The following is a 26,499-nucleotide window of genomic DNA, read 5'->3' as shown; positions in this document are numbered from 1 at the left end:
CCCTCAGGCATTTTAAAGAGAGAGAGAGAGAGAGAAAGTTGGTTTGTCAAAATTTACATGTCACTTAGCCCTGCTAATTACTATATATGAAGTGTGACTACAGTGTCATAGACTAATGTCTCACAGATGTGGTAGCACTTATGCAGCCCAGGGAATGCCATATCCCTTCAAAGTGCCTTGGGGTCAGAAAGCTGGCATGATGGCTGCTACAGTTCCAAACATTTGGGGAGTTCATGTTTTAGAATTTAAGAGACCGTACCAATTTTTTTTTCATTCCTTGATTTTTGTGGGGTTTTTTTTTTTTTTGCCACTTTCATGCGTGCTTCTTTTTTTCCATCATGCTTTGTTAAAGAAGGACCCAAAGAATGAGTCTGTTCTCCACTTTAGGCCTTGGAAAGACCCAGAGAATATGGTTAAGAGCCCAGGCTCTGTGGACAGAGCCCTCAAGTTCAAATCCAAACCCTGCTCCACATGTGCTAGACAATCCTAGGTGAGTTTCTTACCATCCCATTGTCTTAGTTTTCTCACCAGCAAAGGGAGGAACTAAATATAGCTCTACATTACAGGGCCTAAGTCAGGACTGAAGCTTCAGTTGGAGTTTAAGTAATTTTAACTGCGGGAGTAAGATCTGTGGGAGCAACCAGACGAGGACTATGGTAATGGTAAACAAATAAGCACAAACATTAAACTTCTGTTTTTACCTCACAAAATAGTCTTAAGCAATTCAGTTAAATCTGAACAACCAAGTACTTCCTGTTTTTATAAAAATAAAAATGTATCACCTTTGTAATTAATGTCTTACATCTTTTGAAAATAACAGAGTCTCAATAATGTAAAGAAAGAGCAGAACAAGGCGTTTCTAAATTAGCATTCCTGTTTTAAAGACAAATCAAAAGTTTGTTGCTATTGTTGTTGTTTAGTTGCTAAATTGTGTCTGACTCTTTGTGACCCCACAGACTGTAGCAACCGTGATTATTGAGAAATTAAAGGCAATCTCTAGTTTCTCATTAGCTTGCCTTCACGACTATGCAGTCTAAGCTTTATGCTTTGGAATGATTTTATTTCTTCCCTTCAATAATCCAATATACATAAAGTTGAGTCGGCTTGACAGGTTAAATTTAGTTTGAGGGAACAAATTGAAAAAGTAGAATCAGTCGTTGGATAGTTTTAAAGATCTTCAAATTATTTAATTACAGCCTTTACTGAATTTATTAAATCTCTTTTTATTCTCCATTAAGAACAGAATGGTTATCCCCAAGCCACCATTTAGATACAAGACTGCCATCTGCTCTAGCCACAAAGCCCTAGTGTAGATGGGTCCCTGGGCTCCAGGACTCACGAGAGCCCAGGACAGCAGACCGATCAAGCATGCCGGCCAGGAAACTACTATGTGCTCTCGAAATGTTCACTTGCATTTGGGGTTTTGCACGAGTATGTGAATTCAGACTTGTGAATAGCTATGGAAAAACATAGGATTGACCAAAAATATTTTTATTTATTTTCAAGTAGCCCAGGATTTGAAGAGTTCAAGTGGGCTTTTGGTTGCCTGTTTAGGCACTTGGCAACATATGATCACAGGTAGGATGTGCTGGTGTGGCTGGCCTTGGCCACGGCTGTTCCCTTCATTCTTCTTCAGAAGGATACGTTTGCTTTCAGGCAGGACATTCCTGCATCTGCCTCATGTATAACACTTCTTTCTGATTATGAGCATTGCACAAGCAGTACACGAAAGTCATTCATATCATGAGACTGAATCAGACTGAAGGGAAACCTTTATTGCACAAAACAGAATTCTTTCAAATCCGAGATGAAAAACTATTTTTGGGTGTATTTTTGCAATGGATTTCAACTGTCACTTTTCCTTTTTTCCTATTATTTGCTTTCTTTCTCCTGTTTCAAAGTGTTAATCTGATGCATTGAGAAAATTTCCTTAAAAAAATTTTTGAGATGCTCAGTATGAACTCACTGTAGGGAGTTCAAGGGAAAATCTCTAGGAGTCTTGCAAGTTGCACAAGATGTGAAGAGCACTTTTGTGTCTGGCATAATATTATATTTTGACTTTCAGAACATGAATAGAAGCATAAAATTACAAATATGATAATACCTAGTACTGCTAAATTTCTATAGCTCAGTTGGTAAAGAATCTATTTGCAATGCAGGAGACCCCAGTTCAATTCTTGGGTTGGGAAGATCCACTGGAGAAGGGATAGGCTACCCACTGCAGCATTCTTGGGCTTCCCTTGTGGCTCAGCTGGTAAAGAATCCGCCTGCAATGCAGGAGACCTGGGTTTGATCCCTGGGTTTGGAACGTCCCCTGGAGAAGGGAATGGCTACCCACTCCAGTATTCTGGCCTGGAGAATTCCATGGAAAGAGTCGGACACAACTGAGCGACTTTTCACTTGATTTCAACACTGTTAAACAGTTCCTTTGTGTCAGATCTTGATTTAGATGCTTTAGATATATTAACTCATTTCCTCTTCACACCAACAGCGTGAGGTAATTACTTATATCTGTGTTAAAGATGAGCTGTCTGAGACTCAGAGAAGTACAGTAAATTGCCCAAGGTCACGCAGATAGATAAGTAAAGGGGGCTATAAGAAATTAATAAGCAGAAACCTCTGTAAAACAGAGTTGAGAGACCAGAAGAGGGAGCTCCCACACCCTGTGAGGATAGCAGAGCCCGAGAGGAAGAAGCAAGACTTCTTTCCTGGCAACAGCTCAGTCAATGAAAACCCATGGATTCTATGTTTACTATAGCCCTCCCAACCTCTTTTTCCCCTCTATAAAAACATGTTCTTTCCCTTGCCCTGTGGGTACTTGGCTTGTGTCTTGCCACGCTTGCAGACACTGAATTGCAATTCTCTGCTGATCTTGAATAAGCTCATCTTTGCTGGAAAAATATGTGGCACTCTATTTCTTTCAGGTCAACAGGGCCAAGGTCTGAGCGTAACAGGGACAAATGAACTCCCTAATGACTAATTAAAGAGTAAAAAGAGCTAACACTTCTTGAATTCTTATTTTGTGCTAGGCAACATTCTAAGAACTTTTTATGAATTATGACTTTTATTCCTTACAATTCTGTGAGATAGGCATGACTACTGCCATTTTTAATGACATTTTTTACAGAGAAGAAAGTTGAGCAAAGGGAGCATAAATAACTCATTTAGAGTCACAAAGTAGTAAATTATGGGGCCAGGATTAGAACTGACTCCAGAACCCAAGTTTTTATTATTTGAATGAATATTTTTTTCTGAAACAGAACAAATTACAACAGAACTCAGTAGACTCCCCCTAAGAAAATTTTCATATGAATCACACACATGAAAACATTAACTGTAGAAAACGTCTGACACCATTTTTAAGAAACAATAAAATGTGTTGTCAGTGGTCTCCATTATGAAATTCTCCAAATTGACACCTGGATTTTCCTAAGTTAGAATATTAAGGTACATCATTTCTTCTATTGCTTGTGTCTTTAAAATAAAGTTAATTCAGAAAGACTGAAGGCAAAAGGAGAAGAGGATGGCAGAGGATGAGATGGTTGGATAGCATCACCAATTCAATAGACATGAACTTGGGCAAACCTCCAGGAGATAGTGAAGGCCTGGTGTACTGCAGTCCACGAAGCTGCGAAGAGTCAGACACGATTCAGTGACTGAAAAATTAACAATATGGTTTGGTCTCTAGGGAAAACTGACGTTCACAATTTGAAAACCATCATCAAAAAAAGAAAAATCATCAGAAGGATAACTTCTAGATATTAAAAAAAAAAAAAATTCCTCCCTCTCAAAACAAAAATTCCTCAGCTCTAAGCTCGCCTAAAGGATCAGGAACCAGAAATAAATGGAAATAGTTAAATGAGGAGAGACACGGCAAACATCGTAAAAACGACTCTGTATTGTCATGGACAACTCCGGGAGGGCACTCTCTGCCACCCAACAGCTGTGGAATGTTCAGCAAAACCTGCCTCTCTAGATTTATGAGGTATAAAAAATGGCCATCGAAATGATGAGACCAGTCCTGAAATGACCGTGTCAACACTTAGAAAGTGCTGTGGAAGGCAAATAAAAATGATTAAATTTCATGTGACAGAAGGTGCCAGGATGCAAAACACCAACAGCTGTTTCCACAGGGAATCGTTTATCATAAATGGGCCATAGATGGTGGCCAGGCAGGTGAGTGAAAGGCAGCCTTCTCGCTTTGGTGACTGCAGAAGAGAGGAGGGACGATTGTACTCTCACTGGAAGTCATGCTGGCTCTTTCCATGGATATCATATCTTACAACTGACTGTGTTCCTGTCCCACCAGGTTAGAGCATCTCCCCCAGTTCCCCGGGGTCCTATGTGGATGCTAATTACTCCTATCAGTGAGCTCCTAGTATGTTAAGAACCATTCTGATCATTCTCTATCTATCCCCTTATTTAAACCTCAAGAACTTCACGAGTAGGTACTATTACCAACTTCAGTGTACACATGAAGAAACCAAGACAGGGAGGAATTAAAAACTTAAGGTAAAACAGGTAAAATGGAAGAGTCTAGAATTCAAAGATAATCTCACTCCAGATTCCACCGTCTTAACATTCCATGCTAGGGGATGGCGAACAGTAGCCTGCTGGCTAGATCAGCCCACAGCCTCTTATTTTGGTGGCCATAAGCTAAGTATAGTTTTTACATTTTTAAATGTTTGGGAAAAAAATCAAAAGGAGTATAATGTTTTGTGACACATGAAATTCAGGTTTGATTGTTCATAAACAAAATTTGGTTGGAACACAGCCATGCATACTCACTTATATATTGCCTATGATTGCTTTCATGCTATGACAGCACAAGTGAGCAGTTACAAAAGAGCTTGTATGGCCTACAAAGCCAAAAACAGCTATGTGATACGGAGCAAGGGGCTGGGGAGGAATTTCCAAATTTGCCATACCTAAGTGACAACCTGCTGTCCAAGCAAGCCTTCCAAGCCACCTACTGCCATCTATTTCATTCTCCAGTCTTTGCTCCTGTGTGTGAAGTTGACCCAGGACCACATTTCTGACCTACCACCAATATGTTCACTTATTCTGTCTTGAAATATATGGCTAGAAACATTAGCATGGCACAATCAGCAAAGCTTGATAGGGGCATGGAACTAGAAACAAAACCAAGTTTCCAAAGTATAGTTATTGTGACTTTAAAACTGTTTGAACCAGTGTTTAAGTGGGCTCCCCTTATAGCTCAGCTGGTAAGGAATTTGCCTACAGTACAGGAGACTGGGTTTGATCCCTGGGTTGGGAAGATCCCCTGGAGAAGGAAATGGCAAACCGCTCCAGTATTCTTGCCAGGGAAATCCTGTGGACAGAGGAGCCTCGTGAGCTGCAGTCCATGGAGTCACAAAGAGTCAGGCACAACTGAGAGATTAAGTCAAGTGGGAAGGGAAAGAAGCATTTTAAAATATTTAAAATTAATTATATGGCCCCCATCACTAGTGAAAAATGAAAAAGAAAAAAAGATAGTCCCTTCTGCTGATCCAGTCACTCAACTGCCTTCACTGTGGCTCAGTGGTTCTCGCCTGAGAATAAGAAAATGCAAGTGAGTCACTCTCTGCAAGCACCTGTGTGCACGAACTAGCAATCACGGAGGAAAAGGCAGAGGTAATTGGGAAAACAGTGTTTCAGCCTCTGTGTTCACCGGATTTCAAATATTTTAATAAATAAATTAAAATCCATGTTTAATTTAAACATTAGTTTGATAAAAATTGCACCTGAATGCTTAATGCCTGGCTTTTATCTCTCATAATCGCTATAGCAACAGGACAGGAGCAGGATTTGGCATTTCCTTAACCACAGTCAAGGAGGTAAACTATAAAAGAGGTGAACTTTCAACAAAAGATCCCTAAAATATACATTATTAGATCAGCAGACCTCTGGTTTTCTCTTGTATTAATATGCATGCCACAAGAAGAGAAAGCAAAGAAAGTAAATATAATGATTATCGATTATCTCCAAAGAGGGGATATTACACTGTACTTTCAAGGGGATTCATCTGCATGTGTGTAGTGGGTTTACAGATCCCCAAGGGCTTGAATCTTTGACATCGTGTGGGTTTTTCCTTTCTGTTCCCTTATGCAGCTCTTAGCCTCTGCAGTCTCCGCAAGCAAATGGCCTTGTGTGTGATGCACAAGAACCTAGACATTTTCCACACTGAGGTAAGCTAGATAGAGCAGCCTTGTAGGCTGCCAGTAAATGCAGTTTTACTGATGGGATAAAATATCAGGGGCACAAGCAGAGGGTCTCACTTCCCAGCCTTGGTCCAGAGAACAGCTTTGTCCAACTGCAGAGAGAAAAGCCACTTTTTCCATATTGGTTCCCTCTGGATATGAGGATAGGAGAGACACTGTAATAAGACTCTGGGCTACCTGAAACTTAAACATCATTTCTTTTGATTCTCAAGAAGAGTCTAAAGTACCCTCAAAATCAAACATTTAAAATCAGAACATGTCAATTATTCCCACACCTTCATTTTGCAGATGAGGAAACCGAGCCTCAGAGAATTGAAATGAATTGTCCAGGATCATCCAGCTGATTTATGGGACACTCCAGGCTTTCCTTTCCATTACACACACACCTTGCCTCTCTGCTCCTCTGAGCATAAAACTAATTATTTTTTAAAATGACACTGGATCACTACATATTAAGCTGAACCTGGTTTCCCAGAAGCTAATGTTGCTTGTTGAAACAAGCTGTTAAAGCCGTCCGTCTAGGATGAGGAGAAGATAACCCCAGGGCTTGTTCTGTCCTGGAGAGGAGGCAAACACTTGCCCTAATCTAACTGAGACAAAACCAAGGAAAGTCGCTGCCTGTAGCATCTCCCACAGAAGGCAAAAGATCAGTCAATCCAAGGTTCGATTTTTGAGGTACATTAGCCCTTAGGTAAGCCGATTCAGCCAGAATTTTCAATTACACATACACAATACAGCCTAGGAGAATACAGCTATTTTGGCAAGGTTCAGCATGTCTTCAATTGTTAGGATGTTGTAGGAAAAAAAAAAATAGAATGCTGATTCCCAAAGGCATTCTTATTACTAGGAAACGTGGTAGCAAGTAAGGTGGAACAACCCATAATTCTGTATACATGCTCCACCCTCCCACCCCTTCACTTTATTAGATCCAGTCTTGCCTCAGCTGAAATCCTCTCTCTTCCTGCTCTCAAGTTTCAGGTCCAGGATTGACTCCTCCATGAATTTTCTTCATTTTCCAGGCCAAGCTGATGGTCAATCTTATGTACAACTGAGAAGCTCTCTGTGTTTCTTCACATTTCTGTTGTTGAACTTATGAGGTCATATTGTAACTCATAATTTGTGTTTGCTTGTCTCACCCATTGGACTATAAACTTGAGAACATGGGACCCTGTTTTCTTTATCTTTGCTCCCCACAATGCTTAGAATAAGAAGGTGCACAGTAAAGATTTAGTTTCTGTGTTTTATGCATATGATACTAACTGAATTTTTTATAATCTGCACATCTCATCTCATTTTCTCTCCCTAAAAGCTTGCCCTTGAAGACTGACACCTTACTCTTTTGCATACACTTACCTTCCTCTTTCATTCTTAAATTGACTAACTCATTTGGCTAAAACTCAGAAGTAACCTGAACATTAACACTGGCTGTGATTGCCAAGAGGCTGGAAGGTCTACAAAGCTAGTGCCTTTGCCCAGGGATGCTAGGATGTTGGAATTGCATACCTTCTCTTCATCAGAGTGGCTTTCAAACTCTTTGGCCCAGACTCACAGTAAGATGTGAATTTTACATTATCACCATGTACCTCATACCTTCTAGAGTCAAGCACAGCATGGGTGTGTAATAGCGTAGTGTTCACCCTGGGACAACCTCAGAGAGAAACGTGGCACCTACTGCTATCCACTGACAACTTTTCATTCTTGGTACCTTCCCTGTATCCCAACTTGTTGGTCAGGGGCTATTTATCCAACAGTTTATAGCTTTTTTTTTCCTCCTGGATCTGAATCCTGTTGAATTTCTCCTTGGTCTTATGAGTTTACTCCATACCATTTCACATAGAATTAGTCACACCTAACACTGTCCACTTTTTAAAATGCGTGCGTAGCTCAATTATAGCAGCTGACACAGTGATGCTGGAAAAGATTGAAAAAAGAGATGGGGGCAGCAGAGGATGAGATGGTTAGATAGCATCGTCAACTCAATGGACATGAGTTTGAGCAAACCCCGGGAGATAGTGAAGGTCAGGGAAGCCTGGCATGCTACAGTCCACGGGGTCGCAAAGAGTCAGACACGACTTGGTGACTGAACGGCAACAACGAACACACTGCATTATAATTGGCAGTTTGCATGAGTCACCCCTACCGGCTGGGAGCTCCTCCGTGCTTTTCATGTTCACACTTCTGTCCATAGTGTCCAGCAGAGAGCCTGTCAAATAACTGGCACTCAGTGAGGGAACATTTAACAAGTGTGAACGGATGAGCAGGTGGGTGGACAAATGCACCTCTTCAGCGAAGGGGAGAAATCGCTCTGTAATGTTGCCTTTTAATTCATTCACCACACTTCTTTCTTGCCATTCTTCTTTGAAAAGGATTTCCCAGAAGACTGGAAAGTTTAAGAAAAATTATAATAAAATACTTCAGAAATGTCTCACCTTAGAGGAAATTGCTATGATGACATCACAAACTGAAAATTTGTTCCACTTTAATGCCTCTCTTTAAAAAAAAAAAAATCAGTTCCAGTATTGAGGTGGCCTTTGATCCTCTAAAACGCTATACTTTTGATTTTTGGCAGGTCTCACTTATCACCTTCAAATAAACCCCTATTTCCTATCTCCATCACTTCCAACAAGCCCCAGCACTTCTCCCGAGGTTGGGGCCACCTGTGGAAGTGTCAGGAAACATCTCCACAGGGAGATGTGGCCCCTTCTGCACACCACTGCACTCAGATGATGACATCAGTAACAACAAATGGCTAGCTGCCACTGCAACCTAGTAATTAAGTGACTAGATTTTATTCTTAACTACTTACTGTCTTCCTTTCTTTAGAAAAAATTATTATATATACAGTTTCAGTATCCCGTGCCCTCCTTTGCATCTTGGCATACTATGTAAAGCCAACAATTCCTGAAAACTAAAACAAATCATTTTTTTTTCAAGGTTCTTTATCACAGTCATTATAATTTCAAAAGCATCGGTAAGAATTTTGATTCTATAAATTCTCTCATTTGTTATAGACATAATTATGGTGATTGAGCAAATGCTTGCATTTTGTTAATTCATTAATAAAAGTACAGAGGTATGAAAGCATTTACTATTGTATTTCACATTTACTCAGTTTTAGAAGAATAAAAGTGATATGGTACTAGGAGCCTCCATGGAAATATATCTTAGCCAATAAAAATTCCCATTGGATACAGTAAGACATATTTTACAACTTAGAAATTTTAAAGGTGGTGTGTGGTGTTCTAGCAAATTTAATGATACCAGTTTTATTTTCCATGAGCACATTGTGTTTATAGAATAATAAATATACTAAACTTCTAGTATGTGCCAAGTACTGGATTGAGTGCTCGATATATATTAGGTCATATATTCATCATATCTGTTCTATGAATTATATTTTAAGTCAATCATTTGGGGAAATTAATTCACTTATTTATATGCCAAATTTGTATTGTACATGAACTGCCTTTTCTGCATAGTCTGTATATTTTCTCTGCTGCAATTCTGAGGAAATATACAGATGCATAAAGCAGAGTTCACCTTAAATGTATACAGTTACTTTCCTGAAGCTTTGAATTTTTTACAGGTAGCCATTATGTAGGTTTGTGTGAAAATAAAACATGCAAATTCACATGCAAATGCTGCAATCATTTTGGAGGATATTTTGGTGATTTCTTAGAAATGTAAACATCTATTACATTTATGTCCCAACAGTTTCACTCTTAGAATTTGGTAATTCTTATCCAAGAAAAATGACAAAATGTTTTCACAGATCTTGTATTTGCATGCTACTTATAGAAGTTTTGCTCATAATTATCAAAACTTGGAAACAACTGAAATATCCACAGGTGATTGGATAAAATATGATGTATTCATATAGCCATACAGTGGAATACTGTAGCAATAAAAGAGAACAAACTACTGATTCATGCAACAAAATGGGTAAATATAAAAAACATTATGCTGATTTATGTGTATATAAGAGTACATACTGTATAATTCCACTTATATAAAGCTCTTCGAAAGTTAAATATTGTCTAGAACTAGAAAGCTGAGCAACATTTACCTGAACTCAGAATTATTCAGAGGATACAGAATAGAATGGGAAGGAACATAGGAAACATTTTGTGGTGATGATGTTTTCTGTATCTCAATTATCATGGTTGCTACAAAGTTTTATGTATTTGTTATAATTCATAAAACTCTACAGCTGAAGTGAATTATTTTATGTAAACTGTATCTCAATGAAATTCATTTTTTAAATGGTATATACATAGCTGGGAAGCAGTGTCATATATCTGTATCTGTTTGTCTGAAATAATAAATAAGAGCAGAAGAGGAACTGAAAGTCAAATACAAAGTTGACAGACTTAGTTAGCAAAAAAAAAGCATTTTATTGGTAAAGTCTTACACAACTATTTATGTAAGGATACAGACTTGGACTTGAAATTCCTAGCAGCCAGAGTAAGCCATATTCAGCTTACAAAATGGAATTTTATGTAAACTTAATTGCAACAACTTTTTTATATTATATGAACTTTTAAATTTATTTCTATTGAAGTGTAGTTGACTTACAAGCCTTGGAGTTTTGATTAAAATTCTTACTCTTCAATCTTTTGTGTAGGCCATGATGCTTTGGGAAATTTTAGTAACCGATGTTAACTCTTCCTGAACACGTTTCACTCAACCAGGTAACAAATGGTAGACTGCAGAAGGTAAGAAGCTCGGTGTATGTATGTGTTTCTACTTTTTTAAAAAGAATATTTTTAGGTTGACTTCTACTGTACTTCATTTTTAAATCTAAGGTCTTATTTTCTCCACAAATGTGGACACTAGGGAATAGAAAAATAAGAGGATATATGGTTGAGAAATAGAAAGGTAGTGCACCTGTGCCTAAAATACACATTGTTGTGATGGTGGTTTACTCACTCAGTCGTATCCAATTCTTTTGCGACCCCGTGGACTGTAGCCCACCAGGCTCCTCTGTCCATGGGATTTCCCAGGCAAGAATACTGGAGTGGGTTGCTGTTTCCTTCTCCAGAGAATCTCCCCGACCCAGGGATCAAACCTACATCCCCTGTATTGCAGGAGGATTCTTCACCGCTGGGCCAACAAGGTTCAGCAAAAAAAAAAAAAAAAATACACATTATTACTGTGTAACTTACTTTTACCTTTCAGATTCTGTGCCTTTTTCAATAAGCACAAACACAACTCATAATCCCATTTCATAAAGTATTTTTCTTTGTTGATCAAAAATTAACAGTCTTCTCTAGCTAATATATAAATTTCAGCCAAAATAAATTTTGACATCTTCTCTATCAAGTTTGTCAAATGCCTTCTTCTACTCCAGGCTCTATGATAAAGTTTATTCCTGAATAGAGGAAATTTTGAAGGATACTTAGCTCAGCATCTGGATGACTCAGCATCAAATCCTGAGTTGACCTTTTTTGCTACTTCCTGAGCCCAGATCTTCTACCCCAATCCCAGTGACCAGGTCTTTCTATGTCTGTCATCTCGATAGCCTGCAGCTCACTCTGTTCTTCTAAACCAAGAAACCTGCACGGTTATACAGTTTCTCTCAGGAACCAGAGTCTATGCCAGTGTTGTGTTGCCAGCATTTTCTGGTGTTGTCAACCTTTCCACAGTTTGGCGGGTTATCAGCATCTAGTTGACTTCACCTCCCTGGCGCTCCCACAGCTTGGACCCCCATGGACCCCTACCCCCACCTCTCCAGAGACCAGCGGTTTTTTGGTGTATCTCAGTGGTTCTTAATCATCACCATACATACCAAATTTAGGCTTCACTTCCTGCCTAATTAAATAAGAATATATGGGAAAGGGACCTGAGTATCTATACTTTTCAAAACTCTCCAGATGATTCTGAAATTCAACCAGGGATGAATAGGCAGAAGCAAGGGAGGGTACAAAGTTTCAGGGGGCTCCAAAAAAACAATGATCAGGATATAGATTTAATGCAATATTTTTTAAAACTCAGAATGAATGCAAAATAATCCAGAGTAAACAAAAGATCAAAATTGAAGTAAAGAATCCATACTTGGAACCTGAGGTGAAAGGGACAGTTCATAATAATAATAATGATTCTGTCTCTATTTAAAATGTTGATATTTTATTCATCATAGACTTTTTGTATAAACTTTAACTTTTAAAATATTACATTAAAATATTAATGGTATTAATTAGTGAGGTTGTTGGCAACCCCTTAAATTTTACCCTCCCCTCACCCTGGCCAGGGTCCTGCAAACCATGGACCTAGCTGGATGCTCGGTAGTATCTCTGACCCCAGGGCCACTTGCCACTTGACCACAGTGAACACAGATATTCTCCTTCCCAACAATCCCCCATCTGCTGAACCAAGCTCCAGGTATGACGACAGAGATGAGAGAGAATGATAGCTACAGAGGATTAGAACAAGTCAGTTGCTTTTGTCCAGAACCCCAGTCTCTTTCTCAGGCCCTCGTCCAATTTGAGGAAATATACCAAACCTCAAAATAATTAGGAGAGCTAAGCTGACATGTACATATTTAAAACTCTCTCCAGGTGATTCAGATTCATCATTGTTCCCACCTCCCACACGAGAATCACTGACCTAGATTGTACTGTACAGTGTTTCTCAAACTGTGGTACACGGACAGGCAGCACCACCATCACTTGGAGTTTATAGTAAATGCATGTGCTCAGGTGCCACCCTCAAGCTACTGAAACAACAACTTGGGGATGGCGTTACCCAGATTTTAGCACACTGCCCTGGAGATCCAGATGCATGCTAACATTTAAGAAATGTTGATGGCATAACTAATCATCTTTCTACTAATGGGTTCATGACAACCAAAGAACAGCCACCTACTACCTAGACAGCTGAGATGACTGTCAGAGGCCAGCACAGGATTTTCCTAAATTCCACTTGTGTAGAATTCTTGTAGAATTCCCCTTGTGTAGAACAAAGCATATGAGGAACCATGTCAGCCACTGTGTCCCAGAGACAGAGACTTGGCCAAGCAGATGGTTTCCTGGGGTAGCCAGGAGAGGGAACGCCAGGAGAGGGAAGCTGTCTGGTTGGGAATGCCAGGGGTGGGAGGTGGAAGTGCTAAATCTTTCCTTAAGCTCAAGGGTCAAGTCTGTCTCCAAGCAAAAAAAAAAAGAAAAAAGGCCCAGCTTGGAGTCCAAGGACATTCTTACAACAAAGCCTGTAAGTGTGATGCTAATTTTTACTGATGCTAGCCAAGTGAGTGAGAAGGCCTGCCTGACTAAAGCTCAGAGAACGCAGGGCAAGCCTGAAAGTGGGTGATGAGAAGTGTGTGCACCAGTCTACTTGCTGTAGCCATGACTTACCCTCGTTTCAAAACAGATGCCACTGGACAATTTTCAAAGGATGCATTTTTCTCTAGTCAGAATTACTCAAAAGACATGAAAGGGCAGAGCCGGTTAGAATTTAAGATAGCATAGGGAAAATCTCAACCCAACTGTGTAATCTAGTTGTACACTATTTTGTGCCGTTCTTTACACATGGGAACATTTATTAGACATTATCTAACTGAGGTTCACAAATAAAAAACCTCTGTTATAAAATCACGGATACTTTGAAAATACAATTTTGCAAAGGGCATGAATTAGACTGAAAACAGACAGGACTGTAATGGATGGCAAGTCTGGTATGGGGAAGGCAGAAGTCTGGCCTCTGCAGAGGAGAAAGAGCTAGTTATGAGGCAGGGAAGGACGAGCTGAGGATGGTCCAAGTTAGGGGAGATGGGAGCCTCCGTAGTACAAAAGCTGCCTGTTGGTCATCAGTGGTTGTCTCACACCAGCTCATACACCTCACAGCCAAAGCAGAATTATAAAGTTACTTTCCCACACCACCCCCCAACACACACACACACACATAATCCTTGCCATCTTACACAGCTGGGCCTTATATATTCTATCTCCTCCAGTCAGAATATCTTCACTCAGCCCACCTTTCGAAAAGAAGCTGTACTTCTCTTTCAGACCGTGCTCAGATGTTACTTGGCCTCAGAAGCCCGCTCTGGCCCCTCAGCCCATTGCCCCCACCACCTATGAATGCTTTCCCTTCACAACCTAAACCCCCTCGACAAATCTGTGCCTATCTGTAACTGTTCGTGAGTCAGCTTCTCCCAGTAGACCACAACATATCTGAAGGTAAAACAAAACGTTGTATACTAGGTGCCTGGTGCATCAGTCAGTCAGTCAGTTCAGTCGCTCAGCCATGTCTGACTCTGTGACCCCATGGACTGCAGCACGCCAGGCCTCCCTGTCCATCACCAACTCCCGGAGTTTACTCAAACTCACGTCCAGTGAGTCGGTGATGCCATCTAACGCCTGGTGGTAGTAAGTGCTTAACAATTAAGCTCTAAAAAATGAACAGAGGCAGAATGGAGACTCAGAATGGCGTCCTTGCATAGAAATGCTAAAGAATATGATCAGATTTACCGGGAGATGGAGTTGCCTGGGCAGATAGCTTATACATGGACATCCTCTCCCTTTGTCTTTACTACCCACTTGTGAGACTTGAAGTGAAGTGTCACACTTTTAAGGAGGCCTGAAAGCTGACTAAAATCTTGGGGACAGGGAGAGGGGAAGAAATGCTTTACAAAGGGTGACTTTTCAAGAGGCCTTTCAGATTGGAGGTCGTGGGGTTGGGATGAGGTAGGGAGGCAGTGCTTTCACCTTAGAAGGCATTTTTTTATTCCAAAATGGAGAGGACTCCACCAGGAGCAAGGTGGTCAGAGAAATCTCTGTCCCCCAAGGCAGGGAGAGAAGTAAAGAGGGAGTCCTTTCTCCAGTCTGCTAAATCAGCTGGTCACACAAACTAGGATGTGGACAGAAATCCTATCCTGGGTAAAGGAATGTGCGTTTGGCTGGTACCCTCCCCTGTCTCAGGAACGGCATATGATACAAAGACTACAGAGGCCAGGTGTGTGTGATCCCGAGTGAAGCTGGCATGTAACAGAAAAGAGGAAGGAAATTAGGAAAGGACACATCCTATACCTCACAAACTGCTGCCTACAACCACTACTCATGGTTATTATTTCTAGCAGGAATATGGACTCTTGGTTGCCAGATGTTTCCATGTTTATGAGAGGTAGAAATCTAGATTTAGTATGCAATATCTCCATTTCTTTTTAATCCTACTCTCACATCCATACAGACGAATTGATGCTTTTGAACTGTGGTGTTGGAGAAGACTCTTGAGAGTCCCTCGGACTGCAAGGAGATCCAACCAGTCCATCCTAAAGGAGACCAGTCCTGAGTGTTCATTGGAAGGACTGATGTTGAAGATGAAACTCCAATACTTTGGCCACTTGATGCGAAGAGCTGACTCATTGGAAAAGCCCCTGATGCTGGGAAAGATTGACGGCAGGAGGAGAAGGGGACAAAAGAGGATGAGATGGTTGGATGGCATCACTGACTCGATGGACATGGGTTTGGGTGGATTCCGGGAGTTGATGATGGACAGGGAGGCCTGGTGTGCTGCAGTTCTTGGGGTCACAAAGAGTTGGACACAACTGAGTGACTGAACTGAACTATCTCCATTTCAATATTGAGAAACTGTCTAAATAGTCTACCTTTGAGCCTATATTGTACAGGCCAAACCATACCTTTCTGAAACCTGAATCTGGGTCATGTATCACTAATTTATAACTCTGAATGATTTGGAAGGAGAAGTTAGATACTCAAGGAGCCCTCAGTGGTTCAGACAGTGGAATTCATTCAGCGCCATCCAAGCTTCACCTTCATCCCATTATTACCTAGCCTTGAACATGGTTCTGGTACCTCCATGATCCTGTCTACTCCAAATCTATTCTTCCATTGACATCTTCTAGGAAAAAGAATATCTACACTTCTCAAAGTAGAATCAACCTGTTCACCATATGGGGAATTAAGTTAAGGGCTATTTTTCATTTTCAGTATGAAATAAAAGTGGACAGACATTAACATTTGGTGCATTCAGCTGGTTCTGAAAGAAGAAAGACATATTTTCTGAGATTCCATTAAAAAGTATAAAGATTTGCCCACGGGCTACTTTCAGTTCACTTCAGTTCAGTTCAGTTGCTCACTCGTGTGCAAGTCTTTGTGACCCCATGGACTGCAGCATGCCAGGCCTCCCTGTCCATCACCAACTCCCGGAGTTTGCTCAAACTCATGCCCATTGAGTCAATGATGCCATCCAACCATCTCATGCTCTATCGTCTCCTTCTCCTCCCACCTTCACTCTTTCCCAGCATCAGGGTCTTTTCAAATGAGTCAGCTCTTCGCATCAGGTGGCCAAAGTATTGGAGTTTCAGCTTCAGCATCAGTCCTTCCAATAAATATTCAGGGCTGATTTCCTTTAGGATGGACTGGTTGGATCTCCTTGCAGTCCAAGGGATTCTCAAGAGTCTTCTCCAACACCCCAGTTCAAAAGCATCAATTCTTCGGCACTCAGCTTTCTTTATAGTCCAACTTTCATATCCAAATATGACCACTGGAAAAACCATAGCTTTGACTAGACAGACTTTTGTTGGAGAAGTAATGTCTCTGCTTTTTAATAAGCTGTCTAGGTTGGTCATAACTTTTCTTCCAAGGAGCAAGCGTCTTTTAATTTCATGGCTGCAGTCACCATCTGCAGTGATTTTGGAACCCCCAAAAAATAGTCTGTCACTGTTTCCACTGTTTCCCAGGCTAATTTAGAGAAATAAAAATCAAGGTGAAGTACACTCTTCTAAAAATGATGGCTTATATAGTTCTGTTTCAGAGGTGTGTTATCAGAGTGGCCCTGGTTCATATTTCCACTGGGTATGTTTTCCACCTAGAAATAAATTGACACAAAACCTTGCTGGGTAGTACATGTGGTTGGTAGTCCAGAGGGTGCATGAAGAGGAGAGAGGTTTCCAGGGCAGTTAGAAAGATTCTAGTAAGTGATGCAAAAACAGAGTTGAAAAACAAAGTTCACAGATCATATGTAGGTTTAAATCAATGTTCTTATCTCAAATGGGTTTAAAAAAATGATCTGTATAAGCCTCAGAAGATTGCAGCTGAAATGGCTCGAAATCAATTTTAACTCATTTTCCATTCATATGCCATGAGAGAAGGGAGCCGACTTCACTGGTTCACCAGAGAAATAGTCGTCAGGTTTCCATCATAGAGAAAAAAGTATGCTCTCAGCCCAGACAGATATTTCAAGCTTCAAGGACTGTGTCTGGACTGAGATGGATTCGCTCTCCCTAAGTCCTATCCCACTGGGGAGTGAGACTTTACCCAGGTGCCTGAGTTCCTCTAAAACTTAGACTATAAACAACCATAAGACCAGCTTCTTCAAACCCCCTGGCTGGCACCGGCAGCCTTCCAGATTACAACTGTATCGTTAGCACATTTATAAGCAAATCCTCAGAGGGGAGATGATGCATCAGTGAGGACTGACTGGCCTTTGTGAGTGTGAGTGTGGGGCGTGTGTGTGAGAGGGGAGGGGGAGACAGAGAGCCGAGCGTGTTCTCATCAGGGGACGCTCTATGATTTGCCAGGCTCTGTGCCGCTGCTCCTGCTGCTGCTCCTGCTGCGGCTGTATGGTCTGTCATCAGTTGGAAAGGCTGCGAGGGTTTAGAGGAACCGCAGTTCTGAAGACGGAGCCCTGCTAAGTGGTCTCCCTGCCAAACAAAGTGGACGAGGCTGTCTGCGAGGCTGGAAACTCACACTTACTGCCGCTCCATCTACCTGGAAGAAGAGGCAGTGCTACAGAGGAAAAGGTAAGAGGAGAAATTGTTCTCTGTTGGGTCTGCAGGGCAGGGGGCCTGGGAAGGCTTGCTATTCTGTAGCAGAGGGATCTCACCCTCTGAGAGCCAAGGAGGCAGATGCTAATTTTCTGTCAAGCTTTTTGGCTTCCCCCCACAGCCCCCCCCTACCCCACCTAGTATCTTTTTCTTCTTTATTTTACTTTCCCCAAGCATCTGAGAGATTTCTTTGTATTTATTTTTCAGGTAGCTGATATTGTTTCCCCCCCACCCCCTCCATTGAGGATTCTTTCAAAACAGGGAGCATTTTCTGTGTCTCTTTTCTTGAGCATTTTTGTCCATTAAGAAAAAAACAGTCCCTCTTATTGTAAGGTGGATAAAACTGTTACTCCATCCTTCTCTAGATTTCAATAAGAGGAGTTTTCAGGAGTATATATGAGCCCTATTACTGGAGAAAAATGGAAGGTGAAAGGGGAGGACGTAAGAATTACCTGTAAGTGACTGTGACTCTGTGAATGAATATGGACTATAACTCTTCACAGGGGGAGAGAACGACTGTGGTGAAGGCAGGGCACCAGAAGGAAGATGTGTTGAGAAGTGTCCCAGAGAAACCTCAAGCCACTGAAGATGGAAAACGAGACGGGAAGTGAACTGAACCAAACTCAGCTTCAGCCGCGAGCTGTGGTGGCCCTCGAATACCAAGTGGTCACCATCTTACTTGTGCTCATAATTTGTGGTCTGGGCATCGTGGGCAACATCATGGTAGTTCTGGTGGTCATGAGGACCAAGCACATGAGGACCCCCACAAACTGCTACCTGGTGAGTCTGGCAGTAGCTGACCTCATGGTCCTGGTGGCCGCAGGCCTCCCCAACATAACGGACAGCATCTACGGTTCCTGGGTCTATGGCTACGTTGGATGCCTCTGCATAACTTACCTCCAGTACTTGGGCATTAATGCCTCCTCTTGTTCAATCACAGCCTTCACCATTGAGCGGTACATAGCGATCTGTCACCCCATCAAAGCCCAATTTCTGTGCACATTTTCCAGAGCCAAAAAGATAATCATCTTTGTCTGGGCTTTCACATCAATCTACTGTATGCTCTGGTTCTTCCTGCTGGATCTCAATGTTAGCACCTATAAAGATGCTACTGTAGTGTCCTGTGGCTACAAGATCTCTAGGAACTACTACTCACCTATTTACCTGATGGACTTTGGGGTCTTTTATGTTGTACCAATGATCCTAGCCACTGTCCTCTATGGATTCATAGCTAGGATCCTCTTCTTAAATCCCATTCCTTCAGATCCTAAAGAAAACTCTAACACGTGGAAAAACGACTCGACCCATCAGAATAAGAATTTGAATTCAAAGACCTCTAATAGATATTTCAACAGCACAGTATCTTCAAGGAAGCAGGTAAGCAAATCTGAGCCTCTGAGTTCACAGAGGAAATGTGGGAGAGAGTTCCTTGTGAGATAGATCAACTTTGCCCTACTTAGCTGATGGCAAAACTAAAACACAATCATACAGACATTTCAGTGGTGTAAGCCTCTGATTTACATATTAAATCCATCTCTAAAACAACTGAGGATCTAAAAATAGACGGGGAAATGTTGACAGCACACCAGCAGGTACCAGTTGGTGTGCTATTAAAATATAAGGAAATATAAACTGAAACCCTAGAATTCTAACTTTAAAATGTTTGGCTTTTTTGAGAAATGTTATCAATATATTTAGGCCATTTCTGCCTCCTATAGGGAGCAGCTGGATATTTTGAAGAACTCTATCGTCTGACAAATATTTGACAAGATAGTTTGAGAAAAGATGAGTCAAAACAGCACCGAAACTGAGAGGGGTTCCTGGACTGTTTTTTTTTTTTTTTTTTTTTTATTTAGTCTTAGTGGAGAAAGATTCTATCACTTTCTCCTTCAGCTCCCTACAAAATGTCCCAGCATGTAGAGGCTCACAATGCACTCTGCTCAGGAAGTGTACTGATAAAAAGGCTAACACCAAGCTTAATTTGTTACAAAGAATGATTGTATTTTTCACATGTCTTTTTCCTATTAAGCATAGCTGTTTCAGATCACCTGAATGCTCAGGTGCTTGTGGTTGAATAGTGGTTTTACATGAGTGAAGTGTAACTGTGTTTCAGTAGATATAGTTTATAAGACAGTGCAGGAATACTTTTATATCATGTGCACGTTTACCTATAGATACACATCTAAGTTATCTAGAGACTTGACTTTCAGATCCTTTTCTTTCTAAACAGAAAAAAGAAGAGGTGATCAGCAAGACTTGCTCATTCAAATAGGTTGAATTTTCTTTATTTTTTTTTTTTATCCTGTAGGAATTTAGTTCTTCCTATGTACATAAACAGAAACTGAGTGTACTTTTTAAAGTATGCAGGTGAATCATCCATACTATCACTTCCTAATCTCTGGATTTGCTGAAATATGAAGAATTGTATTGAACATTGGGCAAATAGTAAAATAAGTTACTAATAAATAGTGGTGTTTTAGGCATGCATGAAATGAATAATGAACTATCACTAAAAAGAAATATATACAACATTTTAAATGATATCATGACATTTGATTTATATAGCATTTATTATTAAAGGTGCCTAGATGATAGGAAAGACTTGAGAAACTATTGCCAGCTCTTAGCTTTCTGCTGCTTTGGATCTAGCAGTGCTACCTAATACAAGGCATATTTGGCCATCTATTACCCAAAACTTGATTAAGGGAAACTTAAAGAGGTCTGTTGGCCATCTGCCAAGGCAAACATTAACAAATACAATAAGAGAGTAAAGAATATGTACATCTCAATTAGAGACTAAACATGGGTTAATGTCTGTAGCAAAGAAGGTCAGGAAGTAAATTCATTCATTAGACTCATTTATATTCTTGTTATAAATTCTAAAAAATTGTTTGTCTGGTCTAATGTCTTCCCTTTCAATTACAGTCATTAGTACCTATCAGCATTAATAATGTGCTTTAAATTGCTAATTGTGTTACATGTTCACATTCATATTTCAAAGCTGTTACAGATAGGCTGTCCTCATAGAGGCTGAGTGGTAAAACAAAACGCCAAAGATTTGGCTCCAAAAAACCCTGGGTTTTAAAATTCTTGGGTTCTAATAAGCTTGGATGTATGACCCTGAGTAAGCAGAACTCTTCAAGCTTCAGTTTTTTCATCTTTAAGCATGAGGATAAATAGCAACCAGGATTGGTGTGAGGGTTCAATGAAATACCTGATGAAGGACACCTAAAGTAGGTTCATCTGAGTATTTAATTAGCCTCATTCTGAGTCTGTTAATATGTTGGCAACTGTAAGAGAAATAGATTTATTCTTTATACATGCACCATTTAAACAAAGATCATTGGTTGAACAGGTGTGTATAGGATTTGGCAACTTCTTGAACTTTTAATAATTAGGGCCTTTGGAATTGTGTTCAGAGCATTTGGGGTTGTCATGAGGATATGGCTGGAAGGAGAATGGTATGGATTTGGAGAGGGGACCAGGACAGTGTACTATGGGGGAATTTTTATAGCATGCAACGATTTGGTTCCCTGGTGGCTCAAATGGTAAAGAATCTGCCTACAATGCGGGAGTCCTGAGTTCAGTCCCTGGGTTGGGAAGATCCCCTGGAGGAGGGCATGGCAACCCACTCCAGTGTTCTTGCCTGGAGAATCCCCATGGACAGAGGAGCCTGGCGTTTTGCAGTCCACAGGGCTGCAAAGGGTCAGACACGACTGGGCAAATAAGCACACAGCAGTGATTTGCTTGAGTAAAATGAAGTATTTGGAGGAACAGCAAACAGTTAGATTGGAGCGCTAGTGCGTGTGTATCTGTGAGAGAGAAAGGGAGAGAGTGGAATGAGAGGAAGGGTTGTGGGGGATCTCAACTATCAGGCAAAGGAAGAAGTTTGAACTTAGTGCAGGAGCACCCAAGAGTGTGAGTGGTGAGCAGGAGGCAGCAGTGAGGAAAGTGGTGTTTGGGGACAATAAATCTGACAGCTGTGGATGAGGCAGTTTGGAGGCTGAGAGACTGGTAGCAGAAGGACCACTTTTGAAACTGTTGATAGTAATTTACACATGAAGTATTGTGGCAAGATTCTCTATCAAGAGAATTTAAAGTAAGCTGTGAACCAGAGAGGGGTTTCAAAGAAAGAGGAGGTGAGATGTGAACATGTCAGATACAAAGGATGAAGAGGGGACAATTTGATGGTTCTGAGTCTGGAAGAACAGAGATGTCTCCCGATAAATGGAATGAGAGCCATGAAGGGGAGTCAGTGTTGTCCAAAATCAGTGATCCTCTGGTCTGGCTTTTTCCTTTTCTGAAATGGTTCTTTTCTTAAATCTTCAAAAGATTCTAACCTCCACCTCCTCTAGCCCCAGGATTTGATTCTACTATTTTCTCTGAATGTTTTTTTTTTTAATTTTGGGCAAGTTTAATTTACATTTTAATAAATATTCTGTCTGGACTAGTTCTTTCTAACCAAGTAATTAAAGTCAAACGTGCATAGCTTAGAAGAACTACAGTTTAGAGGAAATAGAAAGAATATTTATATGTGAGGGACAAGTATGAGGTTTGTGTTTGCTGATTTGCTTACCTTTAACTTATATTTCTGATGCAGAAAACTCAGGCCAGAATCTTCTTTCTTTCTGTTATTCAGATTCAACTAAATATTTGGTCACGTCGATAAAACAAATTTCTCTAAATAATAACTTGGAATTGTGTAGACAAAAGAATTGTCTGATTGACTAAATCTTTTGCTTTATAATTGGTTGTTTTGATGCTGGAGCTATAGTTTAAGTGATCACATTTGTCACATTTCAGCTCCATCTACACAATACAAAAAAATCTCTCTGTTCAGTCAGTTCAAGTGTTCAACATTGTAGAGATAAAATGTCTTTATCATTGCCTGAGGAATTGATTAGATCTTTTGGCATTTTGGAGACACAGGAGTATCTTGCTAAAGGACAACACTGTGAATAAACACATTCAATTCAAATATTTGCTTTCCATAGGACACAGGGGTCTGCAGACTATTTTATAGATCAGGCTACCAGTTTAATTTTCAGTTGAGTCACTCTAATGTACTTTTTTTTTTTTAACAGTATAGCTAGTGGGGAACGGTGTAACATAGTCTGAATAGAAACTCCAAGAGTTTGTGGCAAATTTTTCAGTATGGGTTTTGTTTGAATGAACAAGTTTTTAAAAGGCCAAACAGTCTTTGTTTCTATAAATTTCTTAAAAGCCTTCTACCTTCCCAAGAGGAATGTTGGTCACCCAAGAGACAAAAGCAGTTTTCCTTTCAAAGAAATACATGCCCTTTATTTGTTGCTGTTGTTGATATTATTGCTGCTGATGATAGAAAAGTAATCATGTATTATGGAAAACATAGGCATAAAAAAAGCATCCTGTATCCTACCTCTCAAAACCATAATATATTAGCATTTAGTAATATTTTTCTCATGTTTTTACTTGATTTTCTTTTATATCATTATAGTCAATATATATATGTGTGTATATATATACTGAGCAACTTCACTCACTCACACATATATATATATATGTATATGTGTATATATATATATATATATATATATATATATATAGCTGATATATGATATATAGAGAGATATATATACTGCTGATTCCCTGATAGCTCAGTTGGTAAGGAATCTCCCTGCAATGCAGGAGACCTGGGTTTAATTCCTGGGGAGGGAAGAACCCCTGGAGAAGAGATAGGCTACCCACTTGAGTATCTTGGGCTTCCCTTGTGGCTCAGCTGGTAAAGAATCTGCCTGCAGTGTGGGAGACCCAAGTTCAATCCCTGGGTTAGGAAGAGCCCCTGGAGAAGAAAATGACAATCCACACCAGTATTCTTGCCTGGAAAATCCCACGGATAGAGAAGCCTGGCAGACTACAGTCCATGAGGTCGCAAAAAGTTGAACATGACTGAGCAACTTCACTTTGCTTCACTTTGTAGATATATAGTCTTACATGCTGCTTTTACACAAAATGTTGAGATTAATACTCCCAAGAATAGCACAGAGTAAAAGAAAATGGATAAGATTGTGGGTCAGTTTTTCTCAGCCTCACTTTTCTCATTAATAAAATGAAACTAACAATTCCTCATAGAGTGACTTAAATCAAATGAGATGCATCAGACAAAATCCATGGTTTTGTCTCTCCTCACGTGTGCCGTCAGCTACCCTTCCCTCAGCCCTGTCCTTCTAAGTGACCTCCACCCCTCTGCAGCCTCCTGACCCCGACTCTGACTGAGCAATCTGAGTAGGATGTACTCGTGGAAAATGGTGAACTTGGATAGAAAGGGGGCTTAAATGTGTGTCTTCTCGCCTGCCTCCCTCCAACTCTTACCTTTTTAAAGAAGAAACCCTGAACAAGGAAAGCAGAACACAAAGGAAAAGAGGCATAATAGTGGCAGTAGGGCTGACATTTGCAAACATGAAATTCCGTAAGTTGTGTGGGTAGCCTAGTCAATGATTAATCTCAAAAGGCAAGTTAATGATACCAAACTCTTCAGCCTTAGGCCTCAATCAGAGGCTTCTCAAGTTTACTGGGACTATTCTCATACTATTCTCACAGGTCCATCTTTTGTTTTTAATTGTCTTATTTGCTCCATTTGTCTGGGCCCAACTATATTCTTAATAATATAAAGATCTCTAAGATGGGGGGAGGGCAATTTTTGTCACTTAGCTCACAGATATCTAAGTGTGCCATCTTATTTTTTATTTTTAAAGAAAAGTGTTCCATTTTCTAATTCACATAGTATATGAGGAAAAACTCCATCTGCCATAAATTGTCTCAGTGAAAGTGCCCTGCAGTTTCATGTTTTGTGTCCTTTGGTTAGATGAAAACACATTGTTTATTCCCAATTTTATAGTTGCAGCTTTGAGTTATAATTTCACTGGTAGAGAAAAATAAATTTTTCTATATGTCTACAAAAAATAAAAACCTGCACTCCTACAGAATTCTTAATTTGACCACACACCAAAAATCCCCTTAAAATCAGCTAACCTTGAAAATGAAAAATTATATTTCTTTATGCATTCTCTTGTGAATTCTTCAAATTGCAGATAGTCCAAGTTCCAGATAGATGAAGGCTGGGCTGTAACCATGTTCTTAGTCTCCTTTACTTTTGTTATGAGTTAGGGGAAGGTGAAAGGTGTAAAGTTAAAGCTAGGTCAACATTAAGCAGAATTTCATGGTAGATTATTTTATATTCAAAGAAAAGTGAAAACAGTGAAAGTGTTAGTTGCTCAATCATGTCCAACTCTGAAACCCATGGACTGTAGCCCACCAGGCTCCTCTGTCCATGGAATTCTCCAGGCAAGAACAGTGGAGTGGGTTGCCATCCCCTTCTCCAGGGGATCTTCCCCACCCAGGGATTGAACCTGGGTCTCCTGCATATCAGGCAGATTCTTTACCATCTGAGCCACCAGGGAAGTCCAATATTGAGGAAGATTCAATATCCTCCCCAGTTTGATGAAACATTCGTTCATAACCCCAAAAGCACCTAACACTCCTAGATATAGAGGCCACCAGGACACCTAAAAGCAAACTCTTCACCTTCGAGGGGCTCACTATTGGCTGTGTGCACAGTAATCCTGAGTAGACTATTATGCTTCACAATAGAGGACGCAGCGTCCATGAGGAGGAAAGCCAAGTGGGAAAAAATGGAAGAAGCCTCAGTGGAGCACGTGGCATTGACCTGGGCCTGTGAAGATGGGTGGAAGGTCTAAAAGCAGCAACAAGGAGAACAGAGAGGAAAGGAAGAAAGTTCAGCTGAGAGAGGAGTAAACGGGGAGACAGGGCACGTTCAGGGAGAGAATAGTCTGGTATCATTGAAGTGGGACAATGGAAGTGCATTGTCTATGGGAGCCTGAACGGACTGTAGTTGCTCTTTGCCAGCCCTGACCTTTGTCACTCAGCCTACTTACATCCACACCCAAGATTATAACTCCCGCTATGAGAGCCCAGGACACAGCTCTTGCAAAGACATCTGACCCATACACCTAACTGGTTTTTGGACATCATGTAAGTACATCAAATCCAATATGACTAAATCTAAATCCATTTACTTCCTTCATAAATCCATATCACTTCTTTCCTACTTTAGATTCCCAAACCACAAATCTAGGAGGCCTTATGGTACTTTTCTGTCCTATCTACCCACCCCAAGTGATAACCAGATGCTAGTGATTCTAGCTCCTAAACTCTCATGTTTGATCTACTACATCACATGACCATTGCCCTAGTTCACCATTTCTCTTCTGCTCCATTTCAGGACATACCTCACCAAGCCTCTCCCATTCCACCATCTCCTAGGTCATCCTGCACACTGCTCACCAGGAGGTTTCTCTAATAAACAAATATGTTATCAAAATGTGTTTTGTAGTTCCCTGAAGCCTAGAGTTTAAACCTCTTAGCATAACAAATATGATCCTGACTCCTTTATGTTTTTAACTTCATCGCTTATGGCTCTCCTGATGTACACTTTGT

General features: G+C 40.5%; 1 protein-coding gene and 1 non-coding gene across 2 annotated transcripts in view; one reads left to right on the top strand and one right to left on the bottom strand.

Annotated features, from left to right (window-relative positions):
* The first annotated feature begins 17,764 nt into the window (after window positions 1-17,764).
* The window catches only part of TRHR (thyrotropin releasing hormone receptor), a 45,013-nt gene continuing 36,278 nt past the window's right edge, over window positions 17,765-26,499 (top strand). Inside the window, exons 1-2 of the mRNA XM_020876385.2 lie at window positions 17,765-17,979; window positions 18,507-19,380. Of these exons, the coding sequence (XP_020732044.1) occupies window positions 18,592-19,380 (789 nt within the window). The 5' untranslated portion in view covers window positions 17,765-17,979; window positions 18,507-18,591. The remainder of the gene's footprint in view (window positions 17,980-18,506; window positions 19,381-26,499) is intronic.
* Window positions 25,371-25,442, bottom strand: TRNAI-GAU (transfer RNA isoleucine (anticodon GAU)). The gene has a single exon. It is a non-coding gene; the product is annotated as a tRNA-Ile (tRNA).

The sequence above is a fragment of the Odocoileus virginianus genome, chromosome 15, assembly GCF_023699985.2.
Source record: "Odocoileus virginianus isolate 20LAN1187 ecotype Illinois chromosome 15, Ovbor_1.2, whole genome shotgun sequence".
Taxonomy (NCBI): domain Eukaryota; kingdom Metazoa; phylum Chordata; class Mammalia; order Artiodactyla; family Cervidae; genus Odocoileus; species Odocoileus virginianus.
Note: the sequence above shows the minus strand (reverse complement) of the source record. Positions and strands in the feature narration are given on the sequence as shown.